The sequence below is a fragment of the Colius striatus genome, chromosome 1 (genome assembly GCF_028858725.1).
Source record: "Colius striatus isolate bColStr4 chromosome 1, bColStr4.1.hap1, whole genome shotgun sequence".
In the NCBI taxonomy this organism is placed as follows: domain Eukaryota; kingdom Metazoa; phylum Chordata; class Aves; order Coliiformes; family Coliidae; genus Colius; species Colius striatus.
Window position 1 is genome coordinate 84,043,992 of NC_084759.1, and position 24,805 is coordinate 84,068,796.

A 24,805-nucleotide genomic window follows, 5' to 3' on the forward strand; every position below is an offset into this window, starting at 1 on the left:
AGTTGAGTCTAATATTTTTAAGTTCCTGTCACTGAGATATTTAAAGTAAAAAGTCTTATTATGTTACATGATATATGGTTTTTGCTGATAACTATTCTCCATTCAAGAAAAAAGAACATTATTAGAATAGATTTGGAGGGACTTTGTGATTAACAAGAACAATCTCCTAAGGGGATACCTCATGAATACTTACAAGTTTTAAAAGGTGTCTTTCAAGAGGACAGGGCACCACTTTTTGCTGTAGAGTTCAGCGACAGGACAAGGGGTAATGGACAAAAGTTGGAACATGGAAAGTTCCACTTAGAGTTAAGAGAAAACCTCTTTACTATAAGGATGAAGGAGCCCTGGCATAGGCTGCCCAGGGAGGATGTCTCCTTCTCTGGACATGTTCCTGTGTGACCTGATCTACATGCACCTGCTTTAGCAACTAAATTACATACTTCATCCTATATATTTTGACTACCTGAAACATCTTTAGTTAATCTGAGCACCATTAAAAGGCTGAGTTTTACCATATATTTAACCTTTACCCTTTTGAAAGATTGTGCTTCTTTGTTATATTCAGATACATGGTATGTCTAACATTGTAAATAATGCTTAAATTTTTTTATATATGACTACATTCTTACTGTATGAATTCAAAATACTAGGAAAAGCATTGAAATTGTTATGAATAAAAATTGTCATCTTGATTTAAAACAAGTATTTTCTTCTTATGGTGCAGAAAATAGCCTATAATTTTGCCAAATACAGTTTCCTACTGGAATAATTTTTCTTGTCTCAATGTATAAAGTTATTTTATTCTTAATCAGGTAACAGTGATGATCACGAGGGAGACTGAGACCTCTCTTGGAAGATTTTAGAAACAAGTTAAGAACAAGTGAAAGCAAAAAAATTGATTTAGCTTTAACTGTAGAGAATCTCCGTGGGGCAAACTCAGTACTATGAGATGTTTGTCCAACAAAACAAAACTTTATTCAAACTAAAGAATCTTAATAATTCAGTAGATGCAGTCAGGTACTTAAATTTAAACACGTACATCCATCTGTGTATGTCTTTAATCTATTTTTGTAATTTACCTTTAACGTTTTGATGGATGGATTTAACATCTGTAATAAGAGCCGTTACAAGCAAGGATAAAAATGTTAAGTGAATTCTGGTAATTTTTTAGTGTTGTTACAATGTTTATTACATTAATATTGAGACATGGATGGAAATTATCTTTTCTCCCCAGATAGTTTGACACCAGTTCAATTTAGTTCTTAATTATGTATTTTTCTTTATAAACTATGATTTTTACTTAATTGATTTCATTTGCATGAGTGCATCAGAAGTGGGATGGAGATGTCCAAAGTAAAACATGTTCTTCATCAGGCTCCTGAATCAAACCCAAGAAGTTGTGTCCTATATCTGTGGTAGGACATGAAGATTTCTCTGATGAATCACAGGGCAGAAATATCAACATTGTCCTGCAAGTTTCTGGGACAGCTCTTCAACCTAGGTTCTACAGTATGAATATTAAAAAACAGTCCCTTAGCACAACTTCATTAAAAATATAATTCTATCTGGCTCATATATTGTACATAGTTGATAAATAGAATGGTCCCTATGGCAGGCATTATTCATTCATGATAGTTAATACCCTGTTTGAGATGACTGATTCTGAATGACAGAGGTGCATGAATAGGGCAAAATGATAATTTTTATTTCTGAAATGCAAGTCAAATTCCTAATACAAACCGTTATCTCAATGGTTTGGGGAATTTCACACCTTTTATTTCTTCTTATGACATTCACATGTAATTCTCCTGGCTTTAGTTTGCAGTAAAATTGATAAAACAAAGGTCAATATTACTTCAACTTGAGATGTTGAAAGTATTGTAACTGGCAAAGAAAATGTTCTGTGATATATTGCCCAGACAAAATCAGGACCTACAGAAAATCTCTTTCCGTACCCATATGGTCTTTCCAAGTCCTTAGGTTCAGTGTGTTGTTTTCAGCATACAAAGCAGTAAGTAAAATCTGTGCAGGTTCCTCCATGATTTCTTAGGCTCTGTGTGATTTAATGTTTACAGATTGCTCTTTATCTCAGAAGGATGATGGTGACCATATGAACATGTAATGTGTTATGAATCACACATATGGCATATTTTAAAGCAAATTTAAATTAACAGAAGATAGTTTAGCTGAGACAATCCTTGCTCTGAAAATTTCTCAATGACTACCAGATCAGGATCTTTCCACTACGTGTATTCTAAACAAGATTAAGTTGGATATCACTTGCATTCTATCACATCTGGAGATATAAAGGCTAGTAGAAAAAGAAAAGTCTACATATTTTTTTTTAGTGACATTCTACCTGTTTTCTACATGTTTCTTCACAAATCTAAGGCTCTTGATGGCATGTAGACTGCTATGTTAGATTGTGTTTATACATCTCACTCCTCGACAGAACTCAAATATCTAGCAACACAATATATCTCCCTTCTCTCTTGCTCTACCAAATACCTTTTTACTGAAAGGCTAGGATATAATGAAAGGACCATTTAGATACAGAGGCTTAATACCTTAAAGAAGTCTATTCTCACATTAACGAGTACAGTTCAGCCCTCGTGGTTTGAATCTGCCAAGGATCAATATTTGGATAAGAAATAAAAGTGTAACTTTTAATGTTGAAATGAAATAAACTTTTCAGGAATACTTGGTGCAACAATGATGTCATGCAGTACTTCATTTTGGAGTAGTCAACTCTTTCATTCAGCACAAAAGAAATAAGCTACATTTCCTTTATAGGTTTTTAATTCCCTTTGAAAAATCTTTCACTTATCAAGGTAGGTCATTTTTCAAAATAAAATAAATTAGACTAATAAATATTGGTAAAGGTTGAAAATGTCAAAAGAACTCTATTGATATTTTCTACCTTTCTCTAGTCTGCCAGCCAAAGCCTATCTGAATTCACTAATAATTTGCATTTTTATTCTTTTGTGTTCTAAAATTAGATACTCACTGAAAAAGTATTGCCTTGGTCAAGGCAAAGTGATTTGTATAAAATATTTGTGTACGTGTGAAGGAGGAAGCATAGAGACAGTCTGTACGGTCTTTTACTGAGAATGTTGGTTTTACTTCCAAGCAATTGAAAATACCACAATTCTGAATGGGAATTAATGCATCCTGCTTAGTCTCTAGACAGACCTTGCCTGCCTCTGTAAATGAGCCTGTGTTCTTACATGACTAGTAGGTATTTCTTCCTTCTACCATCTCCAGTCTCTCATATCTGTAAAGAAGTTCCCCTATCCACCAACAGAATTACAAATTTCATCTTATTTTTATCATTATACTTGAATACTTCCAGCAATTTAAAAAGTTAAAACTTTTAATTCACTTAAGATTCTTTTCTTAGGGAGATAAGATTTAGTTAGAAAAAAACATTAAATAGGTCAATTTCCGTTATGTTGCACTCTGCGGGTAGTCCTCTTTTCACACATAAAAAAATGAAGGATTTTCTTATGCATCTTTAATGTATAGAAACTTTATATTCTCTGTGAATTCAGAAGAAGAAAGAATTAATATTTAAACAGAATTATTACCCATACCCCTCTAAAAAAATGTAGCTTGAATCCAAGCAAACCTTGGAGATTACCGGTAAAGTTGGCAAAGAATACATTACCGTAACTATGTTATCACTCAGACAAGAAAAGAATAAGTCTTTATTTCATGAAGACAAATATTCCTCCCAGTATTCTCTCTAAGGAAATATATTCCAATCAACAAATAAAGGAGATACATTCCGGAGTATTTTAAAGAATTATAGTGAATAAAAACTAATTTTATAGTATTTAATCCAAAAGCATTTGTTTTGGCTTCTGTCCAAATCTCTCACATAGTTATGCAACTTTCTTGTTGGTCTTTTGGCTTAGCTCCAGTAAAACATCAGTTTAATATCTACTAAGTAGATTAGAAGTATGAAAACTGTATCCTACACTAAGGATATAGACTCAGTGATCTGAAAGATTTCTGCTGCATCCACTATGTTTTCATAACTACATTTCTCTACTTGACTACAATTTAACCCTTCATCTCAGCTGTCAAAGATGCTACTCTGATATTCCACTTTCCAGTTCACCACACAATCTTTTTTGTGTCATCATCAGAAACACATTTAGGGGTGGAAAACAGATACCATTTGACAGGGCTCTCCCTGATAACATAGCCAGAAATACAAGAAGCATATCAGTAACTGTTGTGGGCAGTGAAAACTGTTCAGTGACCCATGCATGAAGGAATGGCTAAATCCCATCTTTTTAGTCCACATAAACACCGAAATTCCATTTACATGATATTCACCCATAAAAGAAGACTCCAAGATGATACACTTTTGCATGGAAGGAGTAATAAGGATTATCTTCATTCATTTACCTCACAGCAATAGGAGAATTCAAAGGTTTTGCATTTCATTACAGTACTACAGCTGTTGAGCTGCTCAGCAGTAATGATGAGGTTATTTTGCCAGTCATCAATAGATGACATATTACAGTGCAAAATGCCAGACATTTGTATCAGAAAATTTATTGTGGTGTTTTACAACAATGTAGAATGTCTAAGACAGTGAATTTAAAGACAGTGTAGAAATCTGAAATGTTATCCATAAAAATAGAGGTGAAACTAATCACTTCAGGAAAGCACAGAGGTCAAAGTTTATGTATCTGAGAATCCCAAGTTTTCACACTGGATTGCAGAAATAGGAAAAAAGTGAATAAATATGTGAAGCACACTCTGGCTTTATAATATGGACGTGTGAATGATTTTAATTAGGGATGTACAAGTATTTTATGATGAATGTTTCAATTTCTTCACATCTACATATTGTACCAAATTTCCTCTCTAACCAGTAGAAACTCATAAAATGTTATTTTTAGGGTCCAAATTTGTCCCTGTTGAAATACCACTCACAATAGTAATGATTCTTTTAGTACGTATTTAAAAAAAAAAATTTACAAATCTACTGATTGAAGAATCTGTTGAAATAACAGTATCTGATCCATTAAATAGCACATGAACATCCATGTGAAAACATACATTTCTTTCAAGATCATATGCAGTTAGATTTCATGTGATTGTAGGTTACTGACATAGAGTATCTGTATAACACTAACAAAGTAGTTTCAAGTACACATTTTTCTTCCACTTTTAATTCGTTCTCTAATATAATGAATGAAATAAAAAATATTTTGCCTGATTTTTGTCTTTACTACTTTACCTTTTTTCATTTTGACTGTGTCTTTTTTTTCTGGAACAAAAGCATCCAGAAATCACTATATTTTCTACAAGTCAATAATGAAAACAAAGAAAAAGCTATCTGAGATGTTATAGCAAACATTGCAAAGATATTCCTACTAAAAGCAGGAAGATTTCTTGAAAAGAAATGAAGTTTTAGATGTGTAATGAGCACGAGAGAAATAATTATTGTCCCCTTATGATCCAGCACCCCAGCTGATAAAGTTATGTAAATGCTTAATTTGAAGCGTATGAGCCACCTCGTAGCTTTCAGTGTTAAGCTGGTTCCTCACTGCAGAAGCACTACCTAGACCAGAGTGATAACAACGGTGCTTTTAGCTAAGGTTTCACTGGCAATTTGTTTAGAGCCCTTGACGGTGTCTAACCATTCAAGTTTTATTTATTCTTTTCCTAATAAGTTGAAAGTAATATTGCTCTAAAAATTATACTGAATTAAACTTGACACACTTTATATAAATCCATTAATAAATCTTCCCTTTTCTTCACACATCTCTATGTAGCCTGCCAAAACAAGTAACCTCTTTGAGGAACAGATGAAGAAACAGTGTACAAAGAAATGAACAATCATAAGCATAACTAGCAAACTTGTTATCACAGTCACATTTACTGGCCTCCACCAGAAGGAGGATTGATTGCAATTGTAATATGGTTTGTACAGAAGAAACAATAATGGTAGATCTGCAAAGTGCAACACATCCTACAGGTGTATCACTAATGTGATTCAAAATGAGTAAACTCTGGTGCAGAAGCAATACAGATGATCTAATACAGTATTTTACAGCTATATGGCTTTCAGAACTTCAGTTATTATATCTGCATATCGTTTTACTGTATAAGTACCCAGGCCAACTCATCCATCCGTCTGATACTGGGGAGCCTCAATTGTGGAATCTCAGCAACTTACTGCCCTTGCCATTCAATAAATCAAAACTGGATGAGAGGAAAAATTTCTCTGAGCCCTAATGGAATGTAAATTAGAGTAGAAAGTGTCAGTAAGTACCCCAAAGTTGTACAAAGCATATATAGCAGAGTTTGAGCTGCACCTAAATATCAAGGTCAGAAATTTTTTATAAAAGATAATCTCATCCAGAACAAATAGGCTTCACAGCACCTTGGCAGATCAAACATCTTAGATTTATGGAAAGTCAGTGGGAGTCTCCAAGCTTACAATGTCCTGATCTTGAATATCAACAGTCACGTGGGCCCATTCACACCTGATTAATGAAGCTGGAAGTATGAATTTCCTGTGGGAAATGATCTTGCAGCATCTCTGGTCTTGAAATGGTCAATAGGGAGGCAGCCCAGAAGCTACAGCTTCCAGAAGCTTGAGATGGAATTCCGAGGTCCACATCTCTGGGCAGAAAGATGTGGAAGAGTTTCCATGATCATGATTGTAAAGTAAAGCCAATTCAAACTAAGTTACTCTCCCTATCAGAGAGTTTTAAAACTCTCAAAACATAAGCAGAGCAAGGTCAAGCAGGGTTTACAAGCCTTTCCATGCAGCACTTGAATTCACAGCCTGCAAATCCTAGGAGAGATCCCAGCATATTGAATTAACAGGCTAGCCTCCCTTCTGGGACAGGCCTGGGCTAACACCTCTGAGGTGCTAGTCTATTCAAATTAAACTAACAGAGAATAAAAAAAAATCCAGGGAAATAGAGTGCCTAGTCTTTTTCATCAGAAAGCTTATCTCTTCTTTTCCATTTCACTGTCTAAACTATGGAAACTTAATTCTATTGAATTCTATATATCCAGTCTGTGAATCATTCATTTACGGTGAATTCAAAAATAAACCTGTAAAAAAATCTATGAGAGATATGCTTTTTGCTCCCATCTAATCAATTTAACAGTTTTCCTTGGTAATTTGAAATAATCTATTGGAGCTTTTCCTATTCCCATCTAGTGAAAAGGTGAGCTAATAGCTCTGCATTTTTTGTCTGTGAAAATCTGGGGATTTGTAGCTCTTTATACAAGCAACAGCTCATCTGCAGTATCTCACATGTTATCAGGATAAGTTTTTATTCCTAAAAGTGACGTTTGAGTAACTAATAGCTTTTTAATAGAAATTTCTCTAAAATAAATATAAAAATCGGGGGTTTTTTCCTTCAAAATCTTCATTTATGCAGAAAATGTCATGCCAACCTTATCATTCTGCCTTTTCAACAAATGCTCTTTTCAAACTTAGATTTCAGTTTAACTCTAATATGCAACAAGTGTTAATCACATTAGGAATGATTCATTTTATTTAGGAGGGGAAAATGCTTCTTTCAGCTAGTCCTTATTCATAATGCCATTCTTAAATTTACAGCAAAAGGATCTTTCTCACCAATGAAGGAAAGTAGTAAATTCTCCCATATCTGTTCTGCGGTGTTATATTATATTTTATTGAGATTTTTTCTTTCTGATCAATCCTTAGATAAAGTAACTTTATGATATTTAATGATGTTTTATTTTAGTGGCCTGCTAGATCCCAGTCTTCATAAATTTATGTGTGAAGACAGAAACGTGTCTCCATGTTAACTGTATTTGGGCTGTCTCTCACTTGATCTGGGTCCTGGAGGTCTAGTCTTTGAGTTGTCTCCAGGCAGGAAAGTGTTTTTAGGTGATCTCTCAGTATGGAGAAGAGGGAATGGAATGAGAAAGGGTGACTACAGAAACAAAGGGAAACAGAAGTTGGTGTGGCATTTTGTTTTAAGATGAAAAAACAATCATCTTCCCTTTCAGCTCAGTTTTTTATTGGAACCTGCTTTTTGGCTACTGCAGTGAAACTGGGTAGGTGACAGCATCCCATCTCTAAGAGTACATCTTTTCATTACCATCATCTAGCTTCCAACATGCAAACCTCTGAAGAATTCAGGTCCTAATCTAAACATAAACAATCTTTTTCTACTTCCTAGCTACTTTTTCCACACACACTGACCTAAGCATTAAAACAGAAGTAGTTTTCAGAAGAATCTCTTACCATAGTATTAAGGAGACACAATTCAGAAAAATGTTTAGAAGTCACTATTGTTCCCATTGAGTAAGTTTTTCTTTCACACTCATCAGGTCAGGTATTAGTATCAGAGACTGATTCAGAGGAAAAAGAAAAGTTACAGGACTAGCCACCCTATGTCATCCTATTACCTGCCCTGGACACCACGGAAATGCTGTCTGCCACATCTTGAAAAAAAGTCCTCACTTCTTCAAATAATGTAGAGTAGAAATATCTTTACCTTTCTCCTTTTATGATTTTCTCATAAATTTTCTTATTATTTAGAACCTGAACTTTATCATACCATGCTAAAAATTGTTTCAGGAGAAAAATTTATGCAAAATAAAATTTAATATATTTGTTATTAAAAAATACAATGCATTAAAAAAAATCCAAACCCAAAAAACTCTTGACAAACTTTAGTCATGACTCTCTCTGATTATCCTGAAGCCTGGGAAAAATATAACAAGTTGGAGGCAAAGCATTCAACTTGGTAAGCTCACCTAACTGCTTTTTGCCATACCAAAAATTTCTATCTTATAACTTCTCAGATAAATGCATATGCTTTTCTTAAAAAAAAAAACAAAAACATTGCTGAACGTCTATCAGAAGGTGATATTTTTTCTTATCTACTGGTGCTAATTAACCTGATTACTGGTCCTCTTTTATATGTGTATTTTGTCATAACAGACAGATTCATTGCCAACAGAGGACAGACATATGATCTGGCTGTGTATTTTTGCCATTGCTGTAGTTTATAAGTCTATAGACATTTTCATCATAAAATTTAGGCTGTTTTCAGCAGCTATGACTCTCATATCTAGATGTTTTACCCTCTTGCTATTGAATACTGTCAGGTACCTTCTGCTGGAATTGTGGATCTTTTCTCTGATTCAGTATGGATGGAGGTTCTACTCTTTCTCACATTTTCTTTTTGAAGATTTGTGATCCCAAATCACCTTTATTTATTTTTAAAGAAGAAGGTTTTTAAAGTGGTTTTTTTCACCTCACTTCAGATGAGGTGAAAACACTTCATGGAATCCATAAGAATTCAAGATAAATTTGGAATTAAACTACATAGAAAGTGTACACTATAGAATTAGGAGACTGGTTGAATATGTAATCATGCAATACTCTAATGTCTAAGGCCATTCATCTTGGACTTTTTTACAAATAATATGCATTTTTATATGTCTGCAATTATAATGTGTTTTTAAAGAGATGTCATCAGATGACAAAGGACTGAAAGTAAACACTGTAGTAACTGCTTTCTAAAAATTCATCATAATTTTATTACCCGATAGTTTCTAACAACACTTACAAGTTATTACATCAATAAAAATCGGTGTCTATAGACATAATGGTATTTTTTAGACCTGATGATGGAATACGTAATGCAAGGGTTTACAAATCCTCTTCTTATTCCCCAGACCTGCATTAAAATTCTAGCTCCAAGTTATGAATTAAAAAGGATTTTACAAACTTACTCTGATGCCTTGTGGACAAGGTGTCCACATTAAAAAGCTATCATTCAGCTTGGGACGACTGCAGCCTCAACTCTGGAGGGGTAGATGACTTGGATAAGCAATGAGGCTGCTACTCACGGTGGCACTCTCCACCTCTGTAGAGAGCTGCACAGTCAGAAACCTCAGGCTACCACCTCTCTCCTTGCACAGTTTGCATCATAAATATTGCATAATGAATATATGTCTCTGTTCCAGTAACCAGAAGCTGTCATACCTTATATTTCTATTGTCATTCAAACTCTGCTTTTAGTCTTTTCTTTGAGACCTGCAAAAACTGTTAAAAAACACAAACAACATTGTAGATAATGCTCTGAATTCCTGAGGCTCAAATGGAGCAAGGTGAAGTTTTTCTTCCCTTTCTTTTATTTATAAGAAATTTCATAACTCACATGCCTCTCACAGAACTTAAAAAACTAAACCAAAATTTACAGCATTGGTTGGCATGCATCAGGGAGGAGGAGAGGTTGTGTAAATTGATAGGGAATTTACTATTATACTAGTAACAGGAATTGATATCCTGTTTGCTGACTTCAAGTGTTTGTCTTCAGATATAAAATTCTTAAATCTATCTGGAGTTTTTTGGCCAGTCTCCTGTACAATGCAACTATGGAAACTACAACTAAAGGAGAATGAAGGTGGACTGGAGAAATGAGGCCCACATGGCTGCTGCAAGAAGATAAAACATTTAAGCATTGCTGTTGTATAGACTTTCCAGTATTTATCTTCTTGACAAATAGATGCAAGAAATCAACATATCTTTATTATTAATTGGTTTTGAGAAGGAAGTTGTTTTGGAAGAATCATTTTATTGTACCCAGGACTGGGACTGCTTCAAAAACAGATAGGGACATCAGACTCCAATTCTTCCTACTGCACTTGCAGCACAGCCGGGCCATTTTCTTGTTAGAGTGATACTCTATGTAATATCAGCAGGTGTTATTTAAGAGTAGAAGAACAACACTCCCATTCTTGGTCATATGGTTCAGGAACAGCTACTATCTGTGGAGGGGGAAATTCATCACAGGTCTTTATCATCCCAAAATCAGAGAGATGAAAGGCAGTTTTCTGGGGCTGGAAGCAGTTGGGTAGGCACTGTCATGGAGAAGAAGCAATCATGTAGAGCAAGGAGCTGGAGGGAGAAGATGCTCTGTGGCCTAGGAGTACAGAGCAGGAATCCTGCCTTCATTCAGACTCATATGTTTCCCTGTGGGAATTCTGGTTATAACACACATCCTCTACTACACTTGCATGTCTGCAGGTTGGAAAGCATGGTACAGTACCAAGAATTCAAGCTTCCTCCATCTCTATGCTTTTTTCCTTTAAAATCAGGTAACACATACAGAGTGCTAGCTGAATTCTTTTACTCTGTTGATGTCATTTATGCAGCTGCTCCCTTTAAGTGTTGTCTATCAAATGTACAGTTAAATAGAGGTATATACTGAAAAATCTGGTTGCCTTTCATGTGGAAAGGAAGCTGCTCAGTAGCAGTGGATTTCAGCCTGTGTATGGTCCAAGAGTATAACATATTTGTCACAGACGAGAAACCAAGTTTCTCCATTTACATCTTTGTGAATGAGAGGGATTTGTTTTCATGGATTTTATATCAGGAGTTTCTTTGGAAAGCAGAAGACTAACTCACACATGCAAAAGAAACAGAAAGTCTACATGGTGACTACAGTAAAAAAATAACAGAAAAGCTAGTGCTCTTAGAACCAGCATGCATTCACACTTTTATGCAAGACAAATATTTCATGTTAGGACTTTTGAATTACATAAACAGATATTAGTTCATGTGATAATTAAATGGCAAACATAAGTTATTTCTGAGGATATACTAAGAATTCGTTTTCTCTGTCTGTTGTAAAATCTTCATGACATACGGTAGGGACATGGTGATTTAAAGCAGAAGAACATCTCAAGTATGCATATTACCCTTTTTCATTTGTCTATGCAGAAACAAACATCATTAATAAGCACAAAATACCTTCCTACACTCAGAAGATTCGTTGCAGTAAAAAGGAATATTGGTGTTGATCTTACTTATTTGTTTTTTTGGTAACAAACAAGTTCAGTACAGGGCTCCAATTTTCAGTGGTGCTTAATGGCTTTTCTGTTGAAAATTAAAGTGGTTTCATATAATTTTGAACTGAATTGAAATATTTTTATTCATGTGATAAGTATATTTTATTTCAATTATATTCATCTTCCTCTACCACCTTGGTTCATGAAAATGGTAGTTTTCCCCATCCACATGCTTGCCAAACTAATCCGCAACTTTTCCAAATGATATTTTCCATCATATGATATGATCTGACAAAACTGGTTAGTTCACAAAAATCTTCCAACTGCTAATGCTTCCAGTGTGTACTGAAGAGTAAAGACCATCAGAAGAAGACATAGTGTTTAATTATTTGGTTTTTATCATTTGACTAGATGATCTCTAAAGGTCCCTTCCAACCCCTACCATTCTATGATTCTATGATTTGAAGTCTCGGTTTCCTTAATACCCACCTAACAAATGTAGGTGACACTGTGCCTGAAATCTTCTGTATGCAGCCCATCTATACAGTATTTTCCAGAATACTTGCTTGCCTAAATAACCTGCTTCAATATACTGAATCTGTCACAGGCTTGCTCATGAAGAAAGAGCAAAGTGACAAAAAGACCAAGTAGGTTGACCAATGGAAAATAAATCCACAACTTATTCTCTAATATATACATGTGACTCCAAAAATGCAGATTTGCTATTTGTATTCAAATTATTTAATGACTCCACAAACACTACAATCCCTCTTTCCAAATCTATTAAATAGGAAATATTATGAGACATTACAATAAAACATGGTTACTAATGTTGTTCATTAAGTGCTATATCTGAAGAAATCAGCTGATTGAACAGTTAGGGACTGAAGTAGCCACAAGGAGTTGAATAGCTGAGAATTTGTATACAAACTAAGTTGTCAAATCTGATCCTTAAGACTATTGATATTTTCATTTAAGTGTGATCTGACACAGTAAGTTTTTTGCTACAGCTCCCCAGAGTTAACCTCTTTTGGAAAAAAAAAAAAAAAAGTCTGTTATTTATCATTGTCTGAAATCAAGGACATAGTCTGCATATCCTTTGTATAGAAAGCATTGTGCAGGGAACCTGAGAGGGGTGCTGGGAGAAGGTACTGAGGCTGCAACTGGTTGTCATGATTTATGTGCAGGGTTTTTTGACATGGACGAGCACTGAAAAGCATACTCATTATATTCTCATTATATTCTGTTAAGAAAAATCAAGAAAACAGGATTTATAATAAAACCTCCATGACAAGAGATTTGAAGGTTTTTATCTTCAAAAAGGCCAGTGTTGGCAAGGCCAACAGTCTTCAGTGGGATCTCAACCAGCTTGAGAATTGGGCAGAGAGGAACTTCATGAGGTTCAACAAGGACAAGTGCAGAGGCCTGCATCTGCGAAGGAACAACCCCATGCACCAGTACAGGCTGGGGGTCAAACTGCTGAAGAGCAGCTCTGCAGAGAGAGACCTGGGAGTCCTGATTGACAATAAACTAAGCATGAGCCAGCAATGTGCCCTCGTAGCCAAGAAGGCCAATGGCATCCTGGGATGCATCAAGAGGAGTGTGGCCAGCAGGTCAAGGGAGATTTTTCTCCTCCTCTGCTCTGCCCTGGTGAGGCCTCATCTGGAGTCCTGTGTCCAGTTCTGGGCTCCTCAGCTCAAGAGGGACAGGGAAGTGTTGGAGAGAGTCCAGCGCAGGGCCACCAAGATGATCAGGGGACTGGAACATCTTTCATATGAGGAAAGGCTGCGGGAACTGGGGCTGTTTAGTCTGTAGAAGAGGAGACTGAGGGGAGATCTTATTAACATTTACAAATATCTAAAAGTTGGGTGTTAGAAGATTGGGGCATCCCTTTTTTCTGTTGTAGCTAGCAACAGGACAAGGGGTAATGGGATGAAGCTGGAACAGAAAAAGTTCCATTTAAATTTAAGAAAAAACTATTTCACTATGAGAGTGAGGGAGCCCTGGCACAGGCTGCCCAGAGGGGTTGTGGAGTCTCCTTCCTTGGAAGTCATGTTCCTATGCAACCTGATCTAGATTGACTTGCTTCTGCAGGGGGGTTGGACTAGATGATCTCTAAAGGTACCTTCCAACACCTACCATTATATGATTCTATGATTCAGGTTTAAAAAAAAAAAAAAATCCACAAGTATTTCACAGGTAAAAGAAAGTAATGTGAAAAGGGAACTATGCTGTTTTAAGTGGGCTATATTAGAAAAATGTTATAATTATAGTCATAGGTGGACTGAATTAATCATAATGTTCAAGTAGCTCCTTAGAAAAACAAGTCTAGCAACACGTGTGTTCTAACTGAGAGGAGCTGTCTAAGTCCTCCTTTTAGTCTACTGCTTTTTGCATCTGGATTTTGTATGAGAAGAAAAATGTTTGAGAGCTACATTGGCTTGAAACTATCTTCCTTAACTAATAGAGAAATTATTCCAACTTTATAGTGTCTTGGGGTCCACAGTCATCTACAGAACTCAAAGAGGTTACAGTTCTAAATGTATTTCCTATCAATGAATATTCTTTACCAGACACATATGTTGATTTTTTTTTTCATAATCTAACAACCTTGAAATGTGAAAAGACAAATAGAATACCTGTCCTGATTTTCTAGGATTTTCCCAAAATGCGATCCAGAGCAAGAGCTCACAAAGCTAAAGCCATAAGAAGCTGTTCTGGTGGTCAGAGTCTGCTGAGGGACAGTGGCATCCCTGAATGCATGATCTACCTACTTTCAAGGCACACAGATTGACTATAAGGAGTATTGTCTTCCATATGAGGCTTTTTATGACAGTCCTTATGGCACTCCTTCATGCAAAGAGAGCTGTAGGCTGCTAGCTAGGTTTGTTTTCTTACAATGTAGCATCATCAAAATGGAAAGGCCACAGCATCATGGTCAAAGGTATTATGGTTGAAAAGGAATTTATAAACAATACACAGAACAATTTTGAGCTATGCACAGTGTGGTCGGATTTGAAGCCACTAAGACATTAGTCTGTAAGAGATAAAAACTTGTGAAGCTTGACATTTAGAGCCATCTCTGTCTTTATTTCTTTCTTTTTTCAATTGGAAGTATGTTGTTGCCTAGTATATTTTCTTGTGACATATCTAAAGCCAGATAAGGTTTGAAAATAGAAAGCATTTTTTGATCTGACAGAGAAGGCACAGGAAAAAGGTGTTTGAGAAATGCATTTGTCTAAAAATCCTGTGAGAAAATATGAACTTCCAGAGTAAAAGTTAAGTCGAGCTTGTAAAACAATTGCTGTGACTTTCTTTTTCTTTAGCAACTCTTGCCTTATGCTTGTGATAGTTACTGTCTTCTACTCAAGCTTCTACTTCTGAAGAGGAAGGAATGAAAAATACTTGCTGAACAACTAATTTATCAGTCTGACATTACCATCTATCAAGAGGAGAGGCCTGCTGTTAGGAAAATCAAGATTATTGGTTCAGGGGGTTTGTTACCTCTTGTGAAATGAAGGTTAGTTTAACAACATATGTACCTGAGAGATGTTTTGGGTATTTCAAACTCAGAGTCTCGTATATCAACTCTTTTTCTGCAGTCTGTTATGGTGGTTACTGTCTCCATTGACTCTGTGTCTGACAGTCCTAATGCTAAAGAGTCTGTTAAGAGCAGAAATGATTCAAGTTTCTTTTCCTTGACAAGCTAGGAAGCAGTCCATCAAAATTTTTGTAATATTCTTAAATTAATCTCAGATCTTACCAAGTACATTGCAGTATAGTACCTTATTAAGCATTGTAGATTCAAATATCTCAGGGCTGATGGCACGAAACATTTAAGCAGCAACATACAGACACCTTCATTAATTGTCCTGCTGGTGAACTGTAATCCAGCAGCTGGAATCCTCTCAGGGTAAACAGCTTTTCATATGGCAGTGGATAGCTATGAATGGGTAAGTGAGTTTAGTGCTAAGGTGAATGAGGACTAGTTTTTATCTTAAAAACAAGTATATGAAATAGAATTAAGCTTTATTTCCAATTAAAAAAAAAATCCCCAGGAATTCAAAGAAGTTATTTTTTTTAATCTCTCCAATAAATAGTGATATCTATTAATTCAGTGAAATTTCAAAAGCTCAAAATCTCTCTCAAATCTTGTTGCAAACGTTTAGCTGAAGTGGGATTTTTTTTTAGGAGGAATGATTGTGTGTACTCTAAATTTACACAGTTATGGCCTGAAGAATTTATTCAATATGCAATTCAGAGTCCTGTGCAATCAACGTTCTGCTCCACAGCATGGCAAAATATGGACATGTCTATTAATGAAGAGATATAGCTGTGTAATCACATTCAGACACTTTGTGTGGTGTTTGCATGATAATATTTAGTTGAATGATAATACCCAACTCTTTCAAACCTACATCCACAGAATTCAAAGCAGAAAGAATTTGCACATTGTATCTTCACAACTATATGGATGCCAAAGACTTCACAACATACTACTCAATGAGACTGGAATTTAGCAGTTCCCAGCTTGCAGTTATATTTCAGAAAACAGCATTTTTTAATTGTTATTGTTTTAATTTGGACTAATCTCCTATATGAAATATGCAGCAACACAATTATGATCTGGTGAGAGAATGAATGATATCTAGATGTGAAAATATGTATGGAAACTGGAGGGCACCATAGCAGTAGGTGAAGTTTTCTGAGGGCAACGATGGAATCAAGATGAACCTCTGCAGTTCATCCTGTCTAAGGAAAGACTCACATATCCCAAGAATATGATTACATGATCAAGACTCATAGCTTTAAACTGTATGGTATCTTCTGTTCCTTTTTTTTTTTGTTTATTTTTCTGAATCGTGTTTACAAGAAGGCTTTCAAGACCTTGTAAGGAATTGCCATCCCTCTTTCACACCTAGGAAGTTAACAGCTTTCCCATCCCCCCACTTGGCAGACTGATATTTTGTCAGTAATTTTTCTCTAATAAAAAGAATAGTATTTAATTGGTGTGTGAGAAATTTTTATTGCATCTGCCTTGGTCATTTGTAATTTCATTACTAAGTCTTAATTAATATTAGAAACAAATGGCATACCTTTGGGCGTGTAGGTTTTGTACAGCAAAAGATATTCTTATGTTTCAGTACACAACATTTCCACTCTTATGGCCCTCAGTATTACCAAATGATAAGTATGGCTCTAAAGTGCTTCACTTACATGATCTGTCTTTGAGGAGTCTTCTAAAAAGGGATCACAAGAGATATCTCATAATTATCATTGCTTTGAACAAAAATGGTTGTCCCTCACTGAAGAAACTATCGACAAATCAAAGGCTAGAATAGGTGCCATCACAGTGTATGCTAACACATATGACAGTGCAAATGTAATTTAGACTGCCCATACAAGATGACATTTCACTAACCACAAAACATTCACTATTTGTGAATCGCAACTAGCAGGTTCTCAGTGCACTGATGTTTTTAATTAGACCTTATACATGACGATTTTTTTTTTTTATGTTCAGAAGTTAGACAGTGCCCTCTCCTGGGAAGAGATTCCCATAGCAGTAGTTTCCAAGTCTCCCAGGTGTTGACTCTCAGAGAAAATGGTCATAAAAATTTCGTGTTGTTCTACTGAAGGGATTGCTGGTTTAAAGAAAGTACACTGTGTTGTGGTCCTGTCTTTCGTTCTACTTTTCTTAAAAGCATGCTTTGTAACAAAAATTGTTCTCAGTTGAGATGGCAAAGAGCTTTTGATTCATTTAGCTTCAACCCACTTGGCTAGAGTTGACAGTGCAATTTTATCACAGCGAGCAGCATGTAGTGCTACACATATATTCCAGTTTTTACAAAAAACAGCTATCTATGGTAAGAGGATATTGATCTTCAGAAATAGGAATGATGGAGAAGTGTTCTCTCACGTGCCTGTATTGCAGTATTTCAAAGTAAAAAAAAAATAATCATTATACTGAGAAGCAAAAAGTGACAGTTTTCTATTTCTAGTGAGTGTTTCATTTCTTGGGAGTGGGGGCAGGGGGGGAAGATGTTAATAAAAACACCAACACTGTTAATTTCACTTGAGAATTTTAGTCTCATGCTTTTGGCTTTTTCCAGGGTCCATAAAAAGAACAGCTTGCCCAAGATATAACTTGAGACAAAACATTCTCAAGAATTTACTAAATCTCACAGCAAGGAGGACAGAGAGAGAGAGATGGATTTTCCCAGTAATTTCATTTAAAATATGTAGTTAATTTAAAATGTGTATTTAAATTCCTGCAAAGGTAGACTGTAAAACATTAATAATATATCATTTATAGGAAAAATTTTAATTATCGACATAGAAAACATTACATATTCATTCATAAAACTTTCACAGTTTTCAAATAACTTCTGGAGTTTTTCTGAGTACAGAAAATATGTGGAGGGAAATTGTTATGTAGGGTTAACTGTGAGAGATTTCTATTATTTGGCTGACAGGTTGTTTTATACATTAGCTTAAACATGAAGCAAAGCAGCTCTTGTGTTTATTTATTCAATTTTGAATGCTTTCTAAAAGTCTACAGACTCCTTAAAAACAGACTGCTCATGCAGAGCAGCTGCTGTGTGCCAAAATAGACTTCCTCTGTATGTTTCCTTCCAAGATGCACTTTTAGGGAAAAATGCAGCCCATCCTAGAGCATACACTCACTCATATGAAGGCAGAGATCAAGACGTGCTCCCAAAATACCCACTCATAGCATTGCCTTTCAATCAGACTTTGCCTATTACTTACATGTGTCAGCAGCTGTGAGCATCTCAGCTCCACCAAGTGAGCTCCACTGACCTCTGCAAAGAGCTGTGAGCTCTGGACTAACAGACCTCCTCATTAATGATCCGGGCTGGTCATTAGCTGGTCACTGAATCTTTCTTGATGACCTGCTAATGAATTTCCCACTGGCTTATTGTGAAGATTGGTCAAGGTAAATAGTATAGGTAATTTATAGCTGAACACCCAGCAGCTAATGGCCTTTGCTTAGTGATTGTAATCGACACAGTACTATTAAGAGACATTACATCCTTTCTAATTTATTTCTCAGGTGTAATTATTTCATGCTGAATGGAAACTTTGGATTCTGTGCTTAAAAATCTGTTAATGTGTTTTATTTTGGGAGGAGCTTTCTTTAATAATTTATGAAGATAAAGGCCTTCATCTTACAAGCTCTTTTTTTCCTAACATTTTTTGCTGTTAACTAAAGATCTTTTTTTTAAATAATAATAATACACACATAATGCACAATAATATTCACCTGTAAAAGTTGCAGAGGCCTGCACAGTGCAAAAATCAGCTGTCAGTGGGTGTCTGTTAGCTGCAGGAGCCTGGAGAGCTTAGAGGGTTCAGCATCCCTGTTGCCTAATCTCTGTGAATCATGGATAAGTTGGCCAGAAGCCAACTCTAGTTGTGATCTTGCCAACTCTTAAAAGCTAAAAAAGCTAAAAAATTTAAACACGGCCTTGATTTGGTGGGAAAGCTACAAAAAAAAAGAAGTGGTAGTGATGCATTATGTAGCACTCTTCCTTCTAAGACTGGTAGATAATGCCATAGAGGTTATCCAAATATCACAGAAGCCCACTTTTGCTTTAGATGTGCAAGTACCATCTTCCATTTTGAGAATTATCAATGTCAGACAATACTTTGGTTACTAGGCATTAGATGGTGTGGCTGTGGCCACACCACAGTTTTGTATTTTCATTTTCACATGTTCACGTATCATAATTATGATGCAAAACAAGCCAAAAAGTGCTAGTTTATATCTGTTATGCAACTGCTATAAGAAACTGTGCTTGCATCTTTTAAAATGTCCTGGGCACAACTAGAAATTTTATCATGTCCCATTACCGGTTTTCATGCACTTGACCCACAATAAGTCGTGTTCCAGTGCTTATCTCATTCCCTGCCATTGGCTTCAAGACTGTAAAATGCTTTCTCTCCATTGCTTCTAAATAGCAGTTCTTGAACTGTGCAGAGATTGGGGAAATGGTTTTCCAGGGAAGTGTACTGATCATTGCTCACCAAGATGTAGAAACAGGATCTGTGGTTGTCTAGAAAAAGGGGTTTTGCCCTCTCACTAAAGATCTTCAGCTTGTATTAGGCAATTGTTTTAAATGAGATTACAGTATCAAAACATCTCATTAGCAGAGATTTGGTTTCATACTTTTTGGTTATGAATGAGACCTTCCTTTCTATACCAGCTTCAAGTACTGGGATACTCCTGTCTCCTTATCAAGCATTACTGGCAAATATTGTGGTGCCAACCAAAACTTCATGAAATGACTAAAAGCAACTCAGTTCCCGAACAGCCAGGTAGAGGACTCAGATGTTTTTACAGAAAACCACAACTCAATTCAGAAAAATAAGATATTTATTTAATAATTACTCATTGTCTTGTTATACAGCATCCTGCATTTGTTTCCATACTAAAAAAGTAAATAAGATGTTCAAATATTAATGTCATAGGTTTGAGAAGGACTAAGTCCTGACCTAAAGCATTGTATTTTTAAGGAAATTCATTGAATCCAAATGGAATTTCAGATGGATGACATTTCAGCACAGAATGAAGTAGTGTTAACAATGAATCTTTGTCTTATTTTTCTCAGGAGATGTGGTCAGTCACCTTTAAAATCCTAAGATCAAAATTTAAAAGTGGAAATAAAATATAATTTTGATCTCACACACATACAGAATCACAGAATGTTTGAGATCAGAAGAAACCTTTAGAGATCATCTAGTTCAACCCCCTCTGCTAAAGCAGGTCCACCTAAATTAGATCGCAACGGAACGCATCTACTCTCAGCAGAAATATAAATTGCATTAAAATACTCTCCTCGAGGGGAAAAAAAAATCCTTCTTACATCATAACACTTCCTTAAGTCACTGTGCAATTTTCCATTATAGAAATGCACACAGCAGTTTAGAAGAGATGGTGAATGTTGAGACGATCATCTCACACAGTGAATGGGACTTTAACTATATGACTATCCTTTAGTTTTTCCTGATCCTAAAAACACAAAAAAGCTTGTGTGAAGTACTATTTCAAAACCTCAAAGCCAGGTGGTATTAACACAATGAAAGACTACAAAATGAAAATAAAGCAAAGTGGAGGCATATCATATTTTTAATGTTCACTGTAACAAGTAATGCTACACATACATAGAATTTCTGCTTATTGTTGCACGTATCTAATGGTTATTCCCATTCATATGGCAAGACATGTCCCATTCAGAATGAGTTCATGTGTTCTTTTTTTCAAGTCCTAGCGTTTAATACTTTCCTGCTAACACAACTTAGCAATGACCCCATATCTTTCTACTGGCTGTCCCTTGGAAATTATACTGTACAGGAATCTACCAGACTCTACAGAAACCACTGTAAAGCTGAACTAACACGTGTAATTGCATGTCTATTTCACTTAACCTTTACCTATTTTCAGAGAAAACATGAAAATCTTTGGTTAACTCTTTTTGAAAAAACTTAGTGTTTCCTTTCGTTTCCTTATCAAACATAGAAAATTTGGTAAAAGAGTGCATTTTTATTGCATTTTTTTTCAGAAAATACATTGAACACTAGTAGGAAGACAAGTAGATGCTTTTGCACATTTTCAACAGTAGCTGGAAACTTGGGAGTCTCTAAAGATATACAGTGCTTTGTTATTTTTAAATCAAGAAACAATTAAAAAAATGAAAATGCTTTAAAAATGAATTGGTTTTTATACATTTTCAAATAACAGATTTTCTTACATTCTTTGTAACAGGTGGTTCTGCTAATCTAACTTGCCGAGCTTTCTTTGGATATAGTGGAGATGTTAGTCCTTTAATCTACTGGATGAAAGGAGAGAAGTTTATTGAAGACTTGGATGATAGTCGAGTTTGGGAAAGTGACATCAGGTAAAAGAAAAAGCATTTTGTTTTTCAGTCAGTATCTTTTTTTATATAGTTAATGTAGTATTTGTTATCACAGACTAACTTGGGTGACACTTTGAGTCTGATTCCTGTTTTTTTCAAGATGGATTTTTGAATGGATTAATTCTTTACCTTTTCAGCTCCACCAGGAAGGAACACAAAAATACACTCCCCAGACACTGTAGATGTCAGAGAGCTGCAAAAGCAGAATAGCTGCCCAACAGATACTGTGCTTTTAATCGACTGGAATTTGCCTAGTGATTTTTTCAAACTGTGGCAATCTACAACAACAACCACTAAGACAGATACCAAGATGAAATAGAGAGGAATAAATATATCAAGAAAAAGAGCTCAAAATAAGTCTTTTAAAATATGCAGCCTTAAATAAATGCTGAAGACTGGTTGCTCTTTAGGAATGTTTTGGTTTCTGTTCTCCAAGGAAAAAAAAAAGGAGTTTCCTGGGATGTTATTTGGCCTATGAGAGCCAAGTATCCTGTTATGTGGGCTGCTTATATATGCTGAAATGCTTAAGAGAAAATCTGCCAATTCTCACATGAACTTCTACTCCACTTAAAAATGCAGTTTCACTTGGTAATTAAGAAAAAAATGTGTTTGTATTGAAAAATTACAAACTTGACACAGCTTACCAACTGCTATCCTATATGAAGTATCTACTTTGATCTGAAGAGATTCCTTTTTCAGATATATTTCCATAGGTGTGTATATCATGGTGTCTGTATATCATAACTAGAAATAAAGGTAGATCTAAATGTGCATTATAAAGGAAGGCAAATAATTGCAGATGTGTTATTTACAATGTTTATAATAGAATAAAACCAGCTTGTTTACACTTCACTTCTTATATAGGAGTTTACTAGTTTATCCAGAGATGTGAAGTCACATTCATTTTCAGCTAAAACCTTTGACTTCTTCAGTGTAACCAAAGTAACAGAAACACTTCCTTTAACAAAATTAAGAATGAAACATAAACATTCGAGGTCATCATCCCCAGATACAGGCAATATGGAAACATTTCCCTCCAGTGTTATTCAAGTTTATTCTATAAAGGTCAAGACAAATACACTAAATGGCAGAACCAAATCAACCATATTTAGCATCTAAAGCTTTTCCTAGGCCCTCCAGACAGAGATTTTGTATTCTGAAGGTGGGCAAATAGATGACAAGAACCTCATTACAACTTTCTTGTTTTATGAAGGAAGGAGCAGAAAGGCTGGTTTCCACTTCTTTAACAGCCTGGAACTGTTTGTCCTTTGCTATCCTGGGCTTTTAAAACCACTGATGTACTTGCAAGCAATGTGAAGACAGGTGGAGTCTTGCACAGGTCTTTTATTTATTATATGAATGAGTGGCATCTGGTACACTAGTTCTTTCTAATTATTTATAATATATAGTCAAATTTTATACCCTCTAGAAATAATTTTTATGGCATTAACATCTTGTTAGAGTTGTATGTTGAAGAGCCTCAGCAAATGCACACACACTATGTTTGACCCAGACTCCTAGTATGATCCTAAACCCCAAAACAACTATTTTCACTTTTGTCTCTCCTAACATTTCAACACTTTGCATACTACTGATCAGAGTCTCCATCAGAGTGTATAGTAATATACTATCAGTGTGCACATCATTTTGCTTAAAGAAGACAATTAACTGGAGCTCTCATTAACATTTAAAAAGCCAAACCTCCTCATTAGAAGTGATGAAGAAAAGGGCATGATATAATTTAATTAAGATTGCATCAAGTCATAGCCAAATTTGAAGCCACAGAGCTGTGAATTGCAAGTAGCGTTATTATGTCATGAATATCTAATGGTCTGCTATGACACAACCAGCAGTAACTGGTTGGACTTGACAGTCTTAGAGGTCTTTTCCAACCGTAATGTTTCAATATTTTTTCTTAGGGTTCTCAAGGAACATCTTGGTGAACAGGAGGTTTCCATCTCATTGATTCTTGACTCTGTAGAAGAGGCAGACCTGGGAAATTACTCGTGCTATGTTGAGAATGGAAACGGACGCCGTCATGCCAGTATTCTTCTGCATAAAAGGGGTAAATATGCCATTTTTCTCCAAGAAAGGGTACAATATAACATGATCAGTTTGTAGAGCTTCTTTCTGATGCAAGTATGGATCTTGGCTTCCAGAGATACTAATTGTCAATGGTTATTTTTCCTTAGGCATTTATACAACTTTCAGAATGAAACAGAAAGGTAATTGTCAATAATAGCTATCACTGGAAAAATACAGCAACACCTTTTAATGATATTTATATAAGATATGCATTTAATTGTTCTTTAACTTTAAATCCAAATAAAATCAATAAAGGAAAAAAAATGTAGGAAGCCACAGGAAATACAACTGTAATAATTTTCTATCAGAAATAAAATCAAGTATTCGAAAAGCCAAAAAATTACATTCTACATCTATCAGAAATTCTACCTAGACCCCATGTCAGGGGAGTTCCTGCATACCTTGACTGTGGACATTTTCCTTGTAACACGTTTGTTTAGCACCAACATTTTTTAAGGGAAGTATCATGACAGAAAATTCTAAGGGCCTTCTTGTTTCTACTCACCATTCACATCCTCAAATTCCAGTGTGCCTAGGGACAACAGCCAAGTCCCATGGAGGTAATTACAGAGAGACAGAGAATCTCTTGTGAAGTGAGGTTCCCAGATCTACTTCATTCACTTTACCTCTCAGAGGGTGCTCCACATATCTGTCTTGATGGTCCCCACCCTCATGCAGTATCCCACTGCTTCAAGAGAGCAGTGAAAAATCAAGTGTAGTGTTTGTACTTTGCTGTACTCAGCTTTGCTGAGCTTTTTTTGGACTTTGTGTAAAAGTGAGGAAAGTTCACTGGTACTGAAAAAAAAAGTGGTACTGAACTACTTATGGCATCTCAATTATATCAGCTCAGTGACGTCTTCCCTACTTTTAATATTGTAGTACAAAAAGTCTGTCTAAGTTTAAAAGGAAGACAAGTGACTAGAACTAATTGGTAGCTATTTTTCTGGACTTGTGTCATGGCTTCA

At 35.5% G+C, this 24,805-nt stretch overlaps 1 protein-coding gene across 1 annotated transcript in view; it reads left to right on the plus strand.

Moving 5' to 3' along the window:
• The window catches only part of IL1RAPL1 (interleukin 1 receptor accessory protein like 1), a 685,866-nt gene that overhangs the window by 636,560 nt on the left and 24,501 nt on the right, over positions 1-24,805 (plus strand). Inside the window, exons 7-8 of the mRNA XM_061988597.1 lie at positions 21,605-21,737; positions 23,675-23,820. Coding sequence (XP_061844581.1) covers positions 21,605-21,737; positions 23,675-23,820 — 279 coding nt within the window. The remainder of the gene's footprint in view (positions 1-21,604; positions 21,738-23,674; positions 23,821-24,805) is intronic.